General features: G+C 53.9%; 2 protein-coding genes across 7 annotated transcripts in view; one reads left to right on the top strand and one right to left on the bottom strand.

Annotated features, from left to right (window-relative positions):
* ULK4 (unc-51 like kinase 4) overlaps positions 1-13,254 on the top strand; it is a 307,020-nt gene extending 293,766 nt beyond the window's left edge. For all 5 annotated transcript variants that reach the window (XM_037030547.1, XM_037030549.1, XM_037030551.1 and 2 more), the window contains 2 exons: positions 10,440-10,525; positions 13,064-13,254. In XM_037030547.1, the coding sequence (XP_036886442.1) occupies positions 10,440-10,525; positions 13,064-13,127 (150 nt within the window). In that variant the 3' untranslated portion in view covers positions 13,128-13,254. The remainder of the gene's footprint in view (positions 1-10,439; positions 10,526-13,063) is intronic.
* Positions 13,255-17,243: 3,989 nt separating this feature from the next.
* Positions 17,244-18,179, bottom strand: part of CTNNB1 (catenin beta 1) — a 37,214-nt gene continuing 36,278 nt past the window's right edge. The window contains exon 16 of one of the 2 annotated variants that reach the window (XM_037030648.1): positions 17,244-17,998. The gene's annotated coding sequence lies outside the window, so the exon portion shown is untranslated. The remainder of the gene's footprint in view (positions 17,999-18,179) is intronic. The other variant, XM_037030649.1, reaches the window with a different exon arrangement.

The raw sequence follows: 18,179 nt of genomic DNA, 5'->3' as shown, positions 1-18,179 counted from the left end.
GCAGCCCTCCTGTGTCAGGGGAGCCCCCAGCATGAGGTGGGGCTGGGGCATGCGCCGGGCAGAGCAGCAATGACAGACTCAGCCCAGCGTCTCTGCGGCCGGGGGCCCGGCTCTGCCTGTGTCCCCACGTCTGACACGGGCCCAGGAGGCTACAGAAGATGGGAGGTGTGCGTTTCCCACAGCGAAAGCTTGGACTTGACACCCCTTTCCCCACACCCCCCTACAGCGTCCGGCACACAGTAGGTGTGTTCCTAGGCCCTGTCTCCTCCACCACAGAATCATACCTGCTAGTGTTTGTGGGACACTTCACTGCTACGGAAGGAGTTTCTTGTGTGCAGCCGCTCGGGTGTCAGTGTGACCCGATTTCTGCCAACCTCCTGCTAGACTGGGGGCCTCGGGTCAGAGCGGGGGCGGGGGGGTGACCTCCTGCTCACACGGGCCCTCACGCTCAGGATGCGCCTGTGCCCGTGCCGACGTGTTCCATGTGGTTTTATGTGTCACATTGCTTGCTTCACATTATCTTCGAGCATTTCCCTGGTTGCCCCTGATCCGGTGGCTGAGTCACAGTGGGGTGTCCTCACTGGGTCAGGGGAGGCCCTGAGGAAGGAAGGGACTGTGGGCTGGTTTGCCTCGTTGACCTGAAATCCCCCACCCGCCCCTGCACCCCCTCCACCCCTCTGGAACGGAAAGTTCAGAGAAAGGGCTGGAAGCAGGCACTGCTGAGCCACCCACGTCCTCTTCTTCCCACCTGGAAGCTCCGCCACAGCGCACACGCACACCCACACCAAAGTGGGCGAGTCCTTGCCAGGCAGACACCTCGGACGGTGTCCTAGGACGGCAGAGACCGGTGTGAGCACATCCACACCCCCCACACACGCTTCCTCACTAGCTGGGACCTACGTCCCACACTGCCAATTCGCACCGTGGCGAGTTGCCACCTTGACCGTCCCCCTGCTTCCCCGGAGGAAGGGCTCTGGCCTCCTCGGGCCCCGCCTGCCCTGTCCTGTCCACCTTGCTAAGTGCTCGGGGCAGGTCCTCTGGGAAGAGAGTGTGGCCTAGTCCTCGGTGTCTCCAGAACTTTCCTTGGGCCCCCCCTGGTTTATTCTCATATGCGCAGGAGGCCCACTGTCATCATTCTCTGCCAATTAAAACTGTTTTTCTCCTCACTTATTTCGGACCCGGCTGTCGGAGTTGGCTGGATCCGGCCAGAAAGATTTCCCGAACCAGCCATTTCGTATTCAGCATCCGAGACTTGCTGGACTTAATGGCCAGAAACCAGTGTAATTAGGAGTAGTTTCTAAGCAGTAAGGGGATTTTTACTGCCTCTCCGAGAGCTGAGAGGATTGGCCGGCCTAAAACGAAGGCAGATACAGATCATTTTCTTCCAGAAAATAATCATGTCCTACGGGGTGAAAAGGGGGAAACCTCCCAGTGCCCATCAGGTCCCTCCTGCGGCCTCTGGCCTCCTCAGCCTGCCCACAGGCACGGACGGGAGCTGGGGCGCGGGTGTCAGGCCAGGCTGAGGAGCACCCAGACCCTGGGAGGAGGCGAGAGGGGGCGAGTGGCAGAGGAGCGTCCCTCCCCACTGGGCTGTTCTCAGTGAGGTCTGCGCTTGTGCCATCCGATCCTTTGAAAGTTCGCTTGCCACCCAGCCTCCTCTGCCTGCTGCTCTCCTGAGTCCGGAAATGAGCTCTCGGTACCGTGCCCCCAGCTCAGGGCTGCTGTGGCAGACACCGCAAGCCAAGCCCTCCGTTGGGACCTGGGATCCAGCGCTGACCCCAACCCTGCCCCTCCGGGGAGGAACCTCAGCCTCCTCGCTGCTCGTGGGAGGTGTCCCTGTGTTGGCTGCTCCTGCAGCCAGACCCTGTGCAGTGTCATTTTCGCCCTCTCCTGCCCCAGCCTTTTCAGCTTGAGGGGTCCCTCCGCTTGGATGCCAGCCCTTCCCCCGGGCCTCAGAGCTGCTGGGGCCTCACAGCGATTAAAGCTAAACTGGGTGCCCTGACTGGTGTGACTCAGTGGATCAAGTGCCGTCTGCACAGTGAAAGGTCGCGGGTTCAATTCTCAGTCAGGGCACATGCCTGGGTTGTGGGTTTGATCCCCAGTCAGGGTGCGTGCACCAGGTAGCCAGTTGATCTTTGTGTCCCTGTCTTTCTCCCTCTCTTCCCCTGTCTCTTAAGAGAAATGCATAAAATCTTTAAAGCTAAACTGGGCTCTACCATGGGCCACCTGGACCCCAAGATGATGATGCTCCTTGCACCCCAGTCCCATTCAGGGTGTACAGTGTGGCATATCTGTCCCCTCCAGAGAACCCACGATCCTGGGGATCTGGGCCAAGTCCAGGGGAGCCAGGCTTTGTGCCTGGGCCTGCCTCGTCTGCAAGACCCCACCTCTTCCCTTGTGGGGGCCCCAGCGTAGCTTCCCCCTGGAACCCCCTCCCTCCTCGCTGATCAGCATATCCACTAAAGGGAATCCTGCGAGATACCTGTAGGTTTCTCTTAGAGGAGCCCCCACTGCCATCCCTGGCCAGAGAGGCCTCACTTGATTTTGTCGAGGAGCACGAAGTTTCTAAAGGGACTCCAGGGGAGGCACAGGCTGTGCGGGGAAAATTACTCCATTCCACCCGGCACACTGGGCAGCCCACGAAGACGTGCAGAGCACGTGGGCCTGGGTGCAGGACGGCGATGCTGTTACGGTCCTGCTTTACTCTGACCATGGAAGGTGAGACTCTGGCAGCAGTTTGAGGCGTTTCTGGAGGGACCCAGAATGAGGAACACCTTGTAGAAAGGAGGGGAGGAGGGACACTGCCAGATACCTCCCAGTGTCTGGTGGCGAGGGGACATGTCTCAGTGTGCAGCTGGCAGAAGCAGCTTTGAAGTGACGGCAAGGCCTCAGCTAAGAGAAGACAAAGTAGATATTAAGAGAGCGAAATAAAGGGGCTGGGCAGATAGGTTTATTTTGGAAATGGAAACTCTCTGAAGTAGAGTTGTCATAGTTACCGGCTTGTTTTTACTTGCATTCATGAGATCTGAAGGCCTCGGAATTAAAATAATCCTCTCCCGTGCGAGTCGGCGCTAACAAGCACCTGGGCAGCGCTCACCTCTGTGAGCATCAACCCTCCGCGCCCCCGGCCCTTCCTCGTCTCTCGGGGCTGCCTGGGCCTGTCCGGGGGAGCTCGAGACCAGAAAGCTGGAATTACCTCGGCTTCCCTGGCCACACACACTCAGGATCACCGTGCTAGACACGTCTACCGTGGCACGCCCATCAACAGGGCCTGCCCGTGCTGACTTGGGCGCAGCCACCTTGCTCCCCATCCCCCAAACCATGTCTAAATGGAGGAACTCTTTGCCGGAGCATTTTACGAGCTTCTGGAGGGTGATGCCGTGACTCACTTCTGTCAGCAGGCATTCACGGTGCGCCGCGATGCCAGGAAGCGAGGGTGCTTTCTGACGTTTGGGCCTTAGGTTAGGTGTACAGGCGGGCACCAGGCCCGGCTTTGTGCCTCAGCGACCACTTTGCCCCAGACAGGCCCACTGTCCCCTCTGTCCTTGCAGCCTCAACTACAGGCTGAAGAGGCCGGCCGGCATCAGGGTCCTGCCGTCTTTGGGGACACGAGACACTCCTGGTGTGGGTCTGCACTCGGGAAGCTGGAGTCCAGAAGAAGCCGTCCTGAAATAGTCCCGCAGGGGACGTGTGCAAAGCCACAGCCTGACAATCCGTGCCCCTGGGGGACATTGGAGGGATGATCCGAAAGGACACTTTCGGTGCTGTGGCTGTGCCAGGTGGTCCATGTTGAAGTGACCGCAGCAGCAAGAAGGCTGAATCCAGTGACGCGTTTACCCAAAGAGCATTCGCGGCCGTTCTGGATCCTCAGTTATGCAGGAATGGAGGGACTGTCTTTCCAAGTTGGTCTTACTGCCAAGCTCCAGTTCCCAACTTTTAATTCATTCTCCCCAGAAAGACCCTGTGTTTGCAAGGGCTCCTGTCTCCCAGGTGGACTGCACGCGTCTAGGACCATCCGTGGTTTGGTTTTGATGGATCTTGGCCATGCGGCTCCCAGTCGGGGGCCTTAGCAGCAGCATGAGATCATGCCCAGCAGCCCACGTGCGGCAGACAGCTCCGTCGTAAAGCAGAGACAGGTGAGGCAGGCGGGGCTGTTGGCAGGAAACGGACACCTGCCGTTGGAAACTGTGAAATAATGAAGCCCACTCTGGGTTCCAGGAACCCCCACTGCCGTAGTACCTTGTTGCAGAATTAAACTGAACTGGCTTATCTCGGCTGATGGGCATTAGGAGACGGCTCTCGAGGAGACTCGTAGCCATGGGAAGAGGCGTTGTGTGTACACCCCCGCCAGTCCCCCTCGAGTTGTTTCTCTCCTGAAGCAGTCGCTGCCACGCCCACCCTATCACGGCCGCAAGGACTTCTCCCCAAGCCACTTAGTTGTGAATTCTGTGTCACAGTGAACGTGTCACTTTTTTTTTTTTTATCTTTAGAGGGGAAGAGAAGGAGAGAAATATCAATGTATGGTTGCCTCTCATGCGTCCCCCGCTGGGAACTGGCCTGCAACCCAGGCATGTGTCCTGACTGGGAATCGAACCGCGATCGTGTGGTTCGCAGGCCTGTGCTTAATCCACTGAGCTACGCCAGCCAGGGCTGAATGTGTCACTTTTATGCCCCCATCCTTCCGATGGTGAGGAGATTTCTCTTCAGGTCTCAGTGGGGTCTGTGTGCATAAGACATTCTCTGCTTAAGTAGCCCCAACGAGAAGCCAGAGGGGTGACTTTGGGGCAGACCCATAATCTGTCTTGTAGGGAAGTTTAACTAGAAGGTCGAAGGCCACGTTGTCTGGCAGATGCAATGAAGTGTTTCTGAAAGGAGGCCGGTGGCCATCTCCACGTGTGACCTTCAGCGGCCAATCAGAAGACCGAATTCGGGGAGCGGGGAGAAATTCTCACCTGACGGTCGTTCATTGCAAAGCAACTTCTGATCCGAATTGTGTGCTCTTGAGAACTACAGAAAACTGGTGCCCGAGGACAAATGATCTAACAAGGTGAATTAAACTGTCATCTTCTCAAAACTACCGAGATTAGCTGTACTCAGATCTCACTCTAAAAATCAGACCAGACCTGGAGATGAGGGATGCGAGGGTGCCCTCCTTCCTGGTTTTCCCACGTGCCTGTGGGAGGGTACACTTCGACCCCCCGTTTTCCTAGTGACGAGAAGTGAAGCAGCCGTAGACCCCGCACACGGGTTTTCATGGGGCCGTCGGTCTTCAGTTCACTTGGGCCAGTGCCTAAGAGTGTAACTGCTGGGCTGTGGGGTGAGGTTATGTCTGACTTTATGAGGAGCTGCCGAGCTGAGTCCCGGAGTGCTGTTGCTAGGTCCGCCTTCCGGCAGCAGCAAACAGAGGTCTCTCTGGTCCTGGGTCCCGGCGCTTCTCTCGGCGGTCTCTCGGGGGTTCGCCTGCCCCACGGTGTTGCGCTGCAGCTCTGCTGTGCGTTTCCCCGATGACCACTGACACTGGGCGTCTTAGCGTGGGCGCATGTGCCACCCACGGACCTTCTCTGGAGGAGCGTCTCTTCAGATTTTCTGCCTGTTTAAAAAATTTGGTCGGGCATTCTTTTGTTGGATTTTAAGAGTTTCTTATATGTTCTAAGATAAAAGTCCTGTATCAGATATATAATTTGCAAATATTTTCCTCTAATCTGTGGCTTTTTTTATTCTCTTACCAGTATTTTTTAAAGATTTTATTGATTTTCAGAGAGAGGGAAAGGGAGGAAGAAATAGAGGGAGAGAAGCATCAAAGTGTAAGAGAAACATCGATCGGTTGCCCCTCACAGGCACCCAGCCGGGGTCTGGTCCACAACCCAGGCATGTGCCCTGACTGGGAATCGAACCAGTGACTTTTCTTTCTGTGGGACGACACTCAACCAACCAAGTCATGCTGGTCGCAGCAAAAGGAAATATTTATAAACAAGTATCCCACCATAATTACAGATTTATCTAATCCTCGCTTTGGTTGCTGTCGGGATTGAAAAATACTTTACTTTTCACAATCTACTTATAATCAGTATTTTACCACTTTATTTTAATTGTAATATAGAACCTTAGCCCTATAGGCTCCTTTACCCCCATGTATGTTTTTAAAATATATATACTATATCTATATACATCAGCATTCCGTCAGACATTATGTGTTTTACTTTCCTCTATGTTTCAGGTTTTTTATACATTACAACTACATATATCAGAACCTCATCAGACACAATATGTTCTGCTTTTCTACCAACAAGCCTTATTTTAAGGAAAGGGAATATTCTGTTGTGTTTACCCAGATATTTACTGTTTCTCTCACTCCTCCTTCACGTCTAACGCTCCAGGTTCCCTCCTGGCCCCAGTTCCTTTCTCTCTGGAGAGCGTCCTTCAGCAATTCTTTCCGACCAGTTCTGCCACTGTTCGTTCTCCTTCATGTGAGAACGTCTTTATTTCACCTTAATTTCTGAATGTTTTTTGCTGGAAATAGGCCTCTAGTTCAGTAACTCTTTCCTTTAGCAATTCAGACACATTTTGCCACTTCCCTCAGACCTCGTGGTGAGAGATCCATCATAATTCAAGTCTTTGTTCCTCTACAAGAAACATCATTTTCTTTCCGCCTGCTAGCAAGAGTCTTTGTCTTCAAGTTTGACTATGAAGTGTTTGGGGGTGGACTCTTTGGGCATCTTGTTTGAAATTTTCTCAGCTTCTTGAATCTGTAGGTTTATATTTTTCATCAGACTTGGAATAATGTTAGCTATGATTTCTTCGAATGCCTTGTCGTTCATTTGTGCCATTCTCCTGTTCTGGAACCCCAAGGACAAAGCCTTTTGTTACTGTCCTGTCGGTCCCTGAGGCTCAGTCCCTTTGTGTGTCCAGTTTTCTTCTCTGTTGCTCAGACTGGGTCGCTTCTGTGGATCTGTCTTCGGGTTCACTGCCTCTTCTCACTCCCCTGATGAGTCCGTTCAGTGTGCTTTTTAAAACTTCTTTGGTTATTTTTATTTCTAAACGTTTCACTCGGGCCCTGGCCAGGTGGCTCAGTTGGTTGAGCACTGTGTGTGGGTTCGGTTCCCAGTCAGGACATATATCTAGGTTGTGAGTTCCATCCTCAGGTGGAGCATGTGCAGGAGGAGGGGCGCGGCAGCAGATTGGTGTTTCTCTCTCACCCATTGTTTCGTTCTCTTTGTCTCCCCAAAATCAGTTTTTAAAAATCTTTCAAAATTTTTCATCTGGGCCCCAAGTGATGTGGCTCAGTGGGTTGGGTGTCATCTCGCAAACCAAAAGGTTGCTGGTTCGATTCCCAGTCAGGGCACAAGCCTGGACTGTGGGCCAGGTCCCCCCAGTTGGGGGCATGTGAGGGGCAACCCATCGACATTGATCTCCCACATCAGTGTTCCTCTCCCTCTTCTCCCTCCCTTCCCCTCTCTCTAAAAAATAAAAAAAACCTTTAAAATAAATAAAATAAAAAATTTCATTCGGCACTTTGTCTTCAAATTTTTACATTCTATTTTATTTTAATACTTCATTCTACTTTCATACTTTTCTATTTGTTTCAAAAGTGTTACATTTTAGTACTTATTTTAAGTGTTAGTGATTGCTTGTTTTAGCGTTTTTATAACACTTTAAAGTCTTTGCCAGGTAATTCCAACATCTGTGTCATTTTCTTACGTATCGTCTTTTCTCATGTGAGTTTTTTGTGGTTGTGTGTCCAGCCTTTTGGATCGTGTCCAACTTGAAAGGACCACATTACGAGACACTGTGTCTTGTTGAAACCCAGCAGAGAATAGCAAAACTTCTATTTTAGCGGTTGGGTAGGTCCAGGCTGCAGCTTGGAAGTGTGATCTCATGTCAGGTCAGGTTGAAAGTGTCCGCAGTGCCGCTGGGATCTGCCATGTGTGTCCATCCTCCGGGGGTCGGTCTAGGGTCAGGGCTCTGAGCTTTGGGCGTGCTGCTTGGGTCCGGGTCCGTTCCAGGCGAGCCCGGGAGTTCAGATACAGTTCTATGGGGTCGCTCCCTCAAGCACTATGCACTGATTCTTGTCCTCCCATTACTTTCTGCTTCCCTGGATCTCCCGCTTTCTGTCTGGCTGTAAACTGCTCGCTTCCAAAACTGTCACGTCTGGGCCCAACACTGGGAGAACGGAGAAAAAAAGAGTTGGGCTGCAGTCATCCCAGGGCGGAGAGAACTGAGGGGAAAGGGAGGGAAGTTCCTAAGGGGTTTCTTCTGCTCTGAGCTTTCCGAGTTTCCTCTCCCACTCCTCACTCCCGGCTTTGCCGGGAGGCCTCTCCGCCGCCCCACAGCACTCTCACTTCTGGGGCTTGGGTCTCTTTGTCCAGCTGGGCTGTCCCAGAAGGAAAGAAGCCGTAAGTTCACCACCACGTCGGTGGGGCTTTGAGGTCAGCGTCCTTCCCCAGGCTGCCTGTTGCCATTGACCCTTCGCCCTCAAAGTGCTGTGTGTTCTGTTCAGGTTTTGTAGTAGCAGTCAGAGGCGGAGAAAGGGGGGCCTGTGTTTTCTCGTGCTCACCCAGAACCAGAGCCTCTGATCAATACTATTTAAATAGCTTATTTTCTAATTAACTCATCTTTATATGCAGGAAAACAGTTGGTGTTAATAAGAGTTCCGTGAAATGGTCAAATCACATAGTTTTCAATCAATTCCTTTGACTTCGTCTGCGCCTACATTTATGTCAGTTTCACAGGATGCTGTTTTGGTCCCTTCCTTTGATCACGTAATTCTCACTCTCTGTTCTATTTGCACCTTCTAACGAGCCTTGGGAGTAACCGCAGTCTTGCTATTTCTTTGCAGCCTGTGGGGTGACATTTCTGGAGCACAGCCTCCGGTAGGGCCGGTCCGGGCAGCGGGTCTGCTTGTAGCTCAGCGGACCTGTGTGAGGCACAGTTTTGAGCAAAACCAGGTGGGAATCCTTGGAGAAGAGCCCTCCCGTATAAGGTTGTGCTTAGTTTAGCCATAATTGAGCTGAAGTTGACATTTGGAAACAGCAGTCTCTTAAACTCACTCAGGTGTGATTTCAGAACAAATTTACACGCAGCTCTTTTAAGATGCAGATCTTTGCAGAAAGTGCAGCTGATGCAGCCGAGCTGGCAGTGGGGCTGTAAAGGTGCACATTCATTCAGAGTTCATGCAGAAGTTTAACTGCCCCTGTGACCTTCCCGTCACTGTCATTAAGAAGCGTTCAGCCTCCTCTTGAGAGCTGGGGGGTGGGGAACTGAGCTCTCCCCTGGATTACGGGTAATCTAGCCTTGGTTGCTGTGAGCAACTGGAAGGAACACTTTTTAAAAAAAGTTATTCACTTATTTTTAGAGAGAGGGGAAGGGAGGGAGAAAGAGAGGAAGAGAAACATCAATGTGTGGTTGCCTCTCACGCACCTGCTACTCGGGGCCTGGCCTGCAACCCAGGCGTGTGCCCTGCCTGGGAATCAAACCAGTGACCCTTTGATTCGCAGGCAGGCGCTCAATCCGCCAAGTCACACCTTCCAGGGCAAAAGGAACACTTTGGAGTAATGGGATCAACTGAGGCCAGCCTGGGCCCAGGCTCCTGGTGGGAATAGGCTCAGTCCCCCTGGGTCGTGCTGTGGGGGCCACTCAGTCTCACGAAGCCCCCACTACCTCACCTATAAAGCCCACTATGCACTGACCTTGCCAGGTGAGGCTGTGGGAAAGAGTAAGTGAGAAAGTGCACAGGAGACTGCAGAACCTTCTGAAAGGTGCCACAGAAGCATTTATTGCAAAATACTTTTAAAATAAGCATCAGATAAGAAATAAAAACAGGACACAAATGGTGAGTTAAGAGGATCAGGTTCAATCCTAGAATCCAGGTTCGTTCCTGAATTAGCAGATCCTTGGGAGCTGAGCCCAGCTGGTACCCACCGCGCCCCTTCGGCCCGAGTTTCTGGTTCTGCCCGGGGGTGCTGCAGAGTCCGGCCGTCCGTGTGTTCTTCCTGTTCCCCTCAGGGTCAGCAGGGGCACACTTCCTGGGGCACCTGGGGCAGGCGTGACCTGTTTGGTGACTGTCACTGGCCATCTGCCATCATGATTCTTCCACCCATCTGAGGGGTTGAGTTGGGCTCCGAGCCCCAAGGACACAGGGCCCTGGCAGTGACCTTGGGGAAGGTCACTCACTGGCAGTTTGCTCTAACTTGAAAGTTCAGACTGGAGGGACACAGACCCTCCCAAGGGATCCATGGGAGGCGCCCCACCCTACTGGCACGTCCCCAAGTGGCTCCCTTGTGCTCACACTGTCTGCCCTGTCCCTGTGGTCAGCTACGTGCTATGGGGTGGGGCTGGGGGCATGCTCCCCAAGGCCACAGGTAGCCTGGATTCAGGGCGCCCATCCAATGGGATGAGTCAGGGACGAGCCAGCCAACCAGTCCCTGTCCCCTTGCTTACAGGTCACCGCCAGCGAGAAGCACCTGGAGAGCCTCAGGAACGCGGGCAGCCTCCTGCGGGCTCTGGAGCTGCTGGCCCAGGCGGGCAGGTGAGGAGGCCCGGGAGGGCCAGTGCAGCCTGCAGGCCTCAGCCACACTCTCAGCCATTCTTTCCTCTCCTCTGTCCCCCCACCCCCATTCCATCTACACACCAGGGACCACCCTGTGATCCCTCCCATCTTGGGGAGCATGCTGTGCCTCCCCCGTGGGACCCCCACCGTGCAGATGAGGGGCTTCAAAGGGAGGGAGAACAGCAGAATTTCTTAGCCCTGTGGGGGAAGGCAATATTCCCATCCCTAGGGGCTAGAGAGGAGGAGGGGATGGATTGTGACCAGGGGGGAGGGGACACAGGCAGGAGACGTGAAGGACTTCATGAGGAAGGCGGTACCCAGCCCGAACGCAGATGCCCCCTCAGCAGCCAGGGCCAGAGGCGTCATTCCCGCCGCCTTGCAGAGGGTCGGAGGCTCAGCAAGGGTGGGGTCACAGCTGACGGCTCAGCCTGCCCTGCCTCGCGGGGCTGCCTCCCTCGGCCAGGTCTTCAGAGCGAAAACTCGGAACCTGCAGAGCAGACTGCACGGTGCTCAGCCTCCCAGTCCTCCACTGTGGAGTGTAGAACATTCCAGAACCGAGGTGCACAGACCAGGGCAGCGCTGTCACCCCGCAGTGCCACACTCTGAAGGTGGGCGCTGGCGTCCGTGCAGAGAGGGCTGCAGAAGGGGCTCGTCCACAGTGACATGCGCTCCTGCGTCCCTGAATTTGAGGTGGCAGCAGGTGGGGAGGAGGTAGGGCTCGTGGTCTTTAGTCTATTTAAATGTTAGTGCCAGGTGAGCAGAGGCAAACCGCAGGGGACAGCACCACAGCCGGGTGTAGAGGGGCGGGGACAGGTCGGACTAGTGACTCAGTGAAGGCAGTGACCCCTCCTCCCTCAGACCAGTGTTCCCGGAGCTGGGGGAGGTGGCCAGTCGTGGTGGCCACAGTCCAGAGCCCCAGCTGCTGTCCTGTCCCCATCCTGGGCAGAAGACCCACCCCCAAGGGGGGCCTGGCCTCCACTGAGCGTGCCACACCTGGAGGGGGCTTGTCGGATCCTGGTGGTTTTCAGGACCACAGGGTTCTGTGGGATCGGCTTCCAGGTGTTTGGGGATGGATATGAGTTAATTTGGAGAGAAATCATTCAAGGTGGAGGGAGGCATTGCTGAGAAGCTGAGTCTGTGGTGCAGGGAGAACCCCGCATCCTTTTTCCACTTAATCCTGGGTTGGGTCGGGGATGGGGACACCCCCTCGTGGCCTGCCCACCCCCTTTCTTCTTCAGGTTAAACCAAAGCAGGTTCTTATCAGGACAGGCTCTGACGGGAAGGGTCCTCCCCACCCTGCTCAGCCCAGGTGGAAGGTGGGACAGCGACCCACAGCCCCTCTGCTGGGCTGCTTGTGAGGAGCGCAGGGAGGCGGTCCCGAGGGATCCTGCCTCGTGCAGACTCATGACCCTGAGGAGTTAGTGGGTGGTTCCAGGAGCCCTTCCTCTCCAGCCGGCCCCGGGGACGTGGGAGCCTCCTCACCTAGTAAGGCTTCCACCTGCCCTCTGGCCAAAGCCCGTGCATCCCCGTGAGGCACCAGCTTGGGGGAGCTGGGCCCACACCTTGACCAAACATGTCAAACGAGGCTCAGTGCCCCGCCCATACGGTGGCCTCCCCCAAACCTGCACCCAGCACTCTAGCTGCTAGCACGTCTTGTGTTGGGTGGGAGACTGCCGCCATTAAGTTTCGTTCAGGTGGTCGAGGACAAGATGGTTTCCCAGTGCTGACCAAGAATGAGCAGTGAGTGCCCGTTGCATCACCGGGCCTTCCGAGGCAGCCAGGGCAGGCCACCCGACTCCCCCAGACCAGCCTGGAGTTGGCGTATGCTCCAGTTCCTCGGGACCGCTGGTGCACAGCTCAGGGGTGTGTCTCCATCCTGATGGCAGCCTTGTCCTGCTGCGCCCCCCTTTACACAGCACCTCCATTTCTGTGGAGTCAGGGCTGTACCTCGAGCTAATTTTATACTCAAGGGCACACTACCATGTGTCATTCTTTTCTTTGCTAGCAGAGCTCAGGTTTAAATGGCTCAATTTGCTCTGGTAACAAAGTTTCCATTTTAAGCTCTTAATTGCACATCCACACCTATGAGAACAAGAAACCCTAAGCTCCCAGCTGATTGGCCAAGTGGCAACGTATAACAAGAGCCAGCGTGTGGAGTGGGTCTGGGAACCTTGGCATTTGGTCAAGGTCAGCTGCAGGCGGGCACTGGAAGGCCCAGCAGAGCAGGGTCTGGCTGCTGTTTACCTGACTTCCTTACAGCTTAGTGTCAGCACACCTGGCCAAGGTGGTCCAGCTCTTGAGAGGTGGAGGGCCAGAGCTCCAGTCCGGCTTGGGGATGCTGGCGGGGCCAGCTCTGGGCCCCACTGGGGCTGTGGGCTGCGGGTTCTCACCCGAAGCCTGAGAAATTTCTGCTTCTCACCAGGCTGCAGAGGGGCGACCCTGGGAAGCAAGGGGTCTATCAGATCCCAGCCCCTTTGAAAGAGGTGGCACTTTACCCGGCTTTGCTCTCTCTCGCAGTTCACCCGCTGACAGCGCCGTAGCTGCCTTGGCCCTGGAGGTCCTCCAAACTGTTGGACACTAGGCAAGAAGGCACGGAACGCAAGCCCACCCTGGGACTCCAGCCCATGGCTACACAGGCCAGGTCAGCTCCCAAACGCATCACCACCCACAGGTGTTTTTGGACCTAATAAAGTCAGCTGATGCCAGAACCTTCTGGCTGAGATGCTCTCACTAACTCTGGGCCCTAGAGACCCAACTTGGGACAGAGCTCCTCAGTTCTGTGGGACACATTGGGAACCCAGGTTTGCGAGCTGTTCTCAGGTCCTTTTCCTCTGTGATGGCTGCCGGGCCCCCCTTCAGCTGCCACTGCCTGCCCTAGAGGGGAGAAGCCACCTGTCCTTGCGCAACTCCAGGGCCAGCCTTTGGGAGGTCCAGCCTCTTGCCTCCCGCCACTTTCACCTGAATGGCTTTTCTTCACAGCCGGGATAAACCGGCTCCAAGAACCCACTAACTAGCACAGGCAGCTAAGACTTTGCCTGAAAAAGTACAAATGCCCCAAGGATGCTGGCTTCCTCAAAGGTCTGCCCGTCTCAGTGGGTAGATGGAGTCAAGGCAGACTCACTCCCCATGACCCCTGTATCCTTGACACCTGTTCAGTGTCTTCCTATGTCCCATCACGTGTGTCCCGCCTCCCCTGTGAGTGGGCCCCATGAGAGTATTTGGTGGACAGTGCAGAGAGGTGCCGGACGATGTGCTGAGGAATCTGGACCAGCCAGTAGTTTGGGTCATGGACAGCTCGGACCAGGCCAGCAGGTGAGGCTGTCCCTTGTCTCTGGGGCCTTGGTGTGCCCACCTGCAGGGGAAAGGCCTTGGCCAGATCAAGTCGTCAGCCTTCCGCCCGCTGTGGGCTGTGCTCCTAGGACTTGCCCCTATTGAACACTGCCCCAACCCCAGACGGGACTGTTCCACGCAGAATGGGTGGGGTAGGCGGAAGTGGTAGCCACGTGGGCACGCAGGAACCCATCTGTTGCGTCACGGGAAGCTGTCTTGCTGTCCCAAGAGCCCCACTTGGCCTGGGTTGCTTGCCCAATTCCATTGACTTTATAGTGAAAACAGCAGCCTGGTACCCAACTCTATGGAAGGCATGTGTGTCAGCTTCCTTATTTAACCTCCTCCCCTCCCAACCCCAAAAGCAGGCTTTCTGGGCTTCATCTCAGGGAAGAGAAAGCTGCAGCCCGGTCAGTCCACTTGCTCAGCTGACCTGAGCACTGACTCCACAGCCCCGTGAGTCCCCCAGTGGGGTATCCAGAGCTGGAGCTGTAAATAGTCGGGGGACAAGACAGTGACCCACCTGGCCAGCAGGCAGTTTCATTTCATTCTGCACAGCCTACTTACTGCCCACGGTGAGGCCGCCACGTCTAGTCCCGCTGGGCTGTGCACCCATGTGGCCCAGCCTGGCCGTATTTGCTTGTGCTCCTCGGAGGTTGGGAGGGTAGCTAGCTGATGAGGCAGCCAGAGGTCTGCTTTCTCCCAGAAGAGAGTCCTCTCCCTGGATTCAGTTCCTGGCATCGCAGCGAAGGTATTCTTGAGCACCAGGAGATTATTTCCCCTTTACCACCGAGCAGGGAGCGTCCTTGGTGTTTGAAGTAAAACAGGCCGGCCTGAACATCCCCAAGCCTTTTTGCTGAGCTGAGGAGAGGCCTGAGCGGGCGAGGGGCAAAGAAATGAAGGCCCTGGGCAGGGCTACTGTCCTGCCAACGGGGCTCGGCCCAGGGTGCCAGGACACTCAAGTTGCCACGAGGCCACATCCTCCCAGGACTCCTGTCATTTCCACAAGCACACCACGCTGGTTCAGCAACACTGGTGTGCTGAGCTGGAAGTGGGGCTGAGGGTGGTAACCCTCCCTGCTTCCCAGGCAGCTCCAGCTCTTTTGAGTAAGGAGCTGGTCCCTAGTGTCTGTCAGAGCTCACCCGGGCCCTTCCCACCTGGCCCTTCTGAGCTTTGGCTGTTTGCTAATTGGCTGAGCCTCCCAGGGATGCATGGTGTCCCTGAAGCTGAAGTTAGAAGGCAGAGACAGCAGCCAAGAGCACTGGGGACGGGAGTAGCGGAGGGTCACTTCTTTCCCTCCACTCACAACAGGCCCAAAGCCTCAGGACCCTGCCCTAACTTCCAGCCTGAATGTCGGTGCCAGTGAGCTGTCTCTGTGAAGGACGATTTTGGTGACTGACTACAGGTGGTGTGAGAGGAGCTGACTTGTCTGGGGCAGGAAGGAGGGGGGGGGTCTGCTTGATGCAGCAGCAGCACGTTTTGTCTGGTGGGCCTTCGTCCATGGCCAGCTCCTGGCATTTTCCTCATCACCTAGCAGTTCCCAGGCCAACTATGAATGCACAGCAGACAGCACCCTGTGGTGGCTCAGGCTCTTGCCCCAGGGGAGTGACGGGAGAAGAACCAGGTCTCTTCCGCCTCCACTTGAGCCCCTCCCGCTCCGTCCCCTAGCAGCAGCAGCAAAGTAGGCCGTAGACATGAATCCCTGGTACATGGACCAACACGCAGGGTTCAGGTAGGAGGCCCATCAGCCTCAAGCTTCAGTGTGGCTGAGGAGGAGGGGAGTGTGGGAACAAAGAGCAGGAAGCCGCAGCCCAGACTAGGCCGGGGAGGTGGGGCGTGCTGCTGCTGCGGAGGCGGAGGCGGTCGGGGAGGCGTGCAGCCCCTCCAGCTCACTGCTGTTGGGGGGAGGAGGGAGTGGACACCACACAGGACTCCTCGTAGGACTGGTCAGGGAGGAAGCACCGCCTCCTCAGCCCCACCTGAGCTGTTCTGTAGCTGCCTCTGGGGGCGATTTCCCCGGGCACCTGCAGGAGGCGGCTAGCTCCATTCTCACCTGCTAGAACAAAGTAACTGCAGTGCATCGCCTCAGTTCTTTGCTTAATAAACCAAAGAGCACAACTGAGATCTTTTTATTACAGTAACCAAAACAAGAATTAAAAGCTTATTTATCCCAAGATCTTTCACTGTCAAGGATTCGAATAAGCAGATCAAAGCCTCCTGTGAACATCTACTTCAACGTGAAGGAGCTTTTAGTTCCTTCCCCGGAGGGGGATGGGGTGGCGTGGGGGTCACTACCAAGGAATCCAATGTCCTTTGCTCCTCCATCCCCAGGTCACCACCTTCCTGATTTTTGTAGTAATCTAGTCACTTCCTCGCTTTTTTTCAGTTTTATCATCCATCATTTCCTTAAAATAGTTTTTGCCCTTTTCTGGATCAATGAGGCCCCACAGTGTGCATTTATGACTTCCTTCTGTGTACTACTGTGTGCAGCTATCTGTATACCCCTGGCTCGGCATGGGCTGTCAAAGGGCCCACCACGCCACACAGACCTTGAGGCGAAGGAGAAGTCATTAACACTAATACTGCTTTTATTTAAAATGGTTAGTTTGTTGGTCACAGATTTTTTGGCATTAGTTTGAATTTTATCCAAATAGCTACCCACTGCAAACCAGAAATAGCCCTCCCTAAGCACAGAACTTTCTTTAAAGGCCAAAACACGAGTCTCGACAGGTCTGCTGACTCTGCCCTCAGGGAGGAGGCCTGTACGGCCTCCCACCTGGACGGCCTCCCACCCGGAGAACAGGCTCGGCTACCGCAGCAAGGAGGCCCATTCTGGGTCTGGTTATGTGCAGATAAACATCTATGGTTAAACCATTTTAATGATCAGTTCAAAGTGGAGCTGAAGGAATCCCCCTCTCCAAATGAGTCACACTTATGTGATGATGCTTCAGGTCCTAACCCAGGTAGATCATTCTTCATAATTAAGTTTGGGGTGGGGGCTGCCTATTTGGCTTTCTGTTTTGCTGTGCAGCCTGAAGACTTAAGACGCCTTTACCTATGGCAGCCTGAGGTCACGGGGGTAAGAGCACAACCCGAGCGCAGCAGGAGGCCAGGCCGAAGGAGTCTTGGCCATAGGCTCTACGCAGAGTCCTTCAGGTGGAGACGAAAAGGTCTCTCCCTCTTATACAAGCTCAGAACCAATCAGTGTTTGTGGCTGAAACATTTCTGGTGCCATTCGGTCCAGGGGCAAATGCTAGAGAAAGCTGGCTACCAACCCCATCTGGAGGTATGTCATTTACAACTTCACCAGCTCACTGGTTACCACCTTCCCAATCCATTTACTAAGAAGGAAAATAAGGTGACACAATCAAATGAATTAAAAGTTTAATTCGGAACCATTTTTATAACTGCATTTTCTCTTGAAGCATCGTATCACAGCAGGTCACAACAACTTTGGGATAAAAGGCAGCTGGTCAACTGTCCAGAACAAGGCTCCAAGTAACCCCTCTTACTGATTCACCCACCCACACATATCCCAAATAGAGTTTTCGATCAAAAACATGAAATAGATCCACCTGCTTATTTTAAGCATATTAAAAAGGAAACTAATTGGACCATTTCTATTTGTCTATTTTATACAAAAAGGCTACACATTGTTACACTTTATTCAGAGTACAATTAGAGTGATTATGAATTAGTGTTCTACACCATTACTCAATTCTTAAAAATTAGAAATTGCTGTAGCAGTATTCACTATAACTTAACACTACAAGACTTAAAAAACTAACAGTTACTGCAAAAAAAATTAAAGAGCTACTTAAAAGCAAGCAAAGTCAGTACCATTACAGATATTAAAAAAAAATTTTAACAAGCAAGGCTAGAGTTTGATAAATTCCATCTTGTGATCCATTCTTGTGCATTCTTCACTTCTTGAGTCACTCCCAAAATCCATTTGTATTGTTACTCCTCGACCAAAAAGGACCAGAACAAAAAGTTTACTTCAATTGTTCCCATAGGAAACTCAACTTGGTTAGTGTGTCAGGCACTTTCTGAGATACCAGCCCACCCCTCGAGCCCTCTCAGCAACTCTACAGGCCAATCACAATGCAAGTTCAGACAATACAGCTGTGTAAAGAGAGAAAGGCTGCTATTAATGTTTAAAACAGCAAATGTTATTCATTTGAGTATTAAGTTGCAAAAGCTGTGGCAAAAAACATTAAAGTTAATAACTTCCACACATGACAACGTGACAACCAGAAATCTGAGAACACTCCAATGCTCTAAGACGTCTCCTTCAAAGTACGGA

This window comes from Sturnira hondurensis, unplaced genomic scaffold, assembly GCF_014824575.4.
Source record: "Sturnira hondurensis isolate 20B ecotype Veracruz unplaced genomic scaffold, ASM1482457v3 Scaffold0020787, whole genome shotgun sequence".
Lineage (NCBI taxonomy): Eukaryota > Metazoa > Chordata > Mammalia > Chiroptera > Phyllostomidae > Sturnira > Sturnira hondurensis.
Note: the sequence above shows the minus strand (reverse complement) of the source record. Positions and strands in the feature narration are given on the sequence as shown.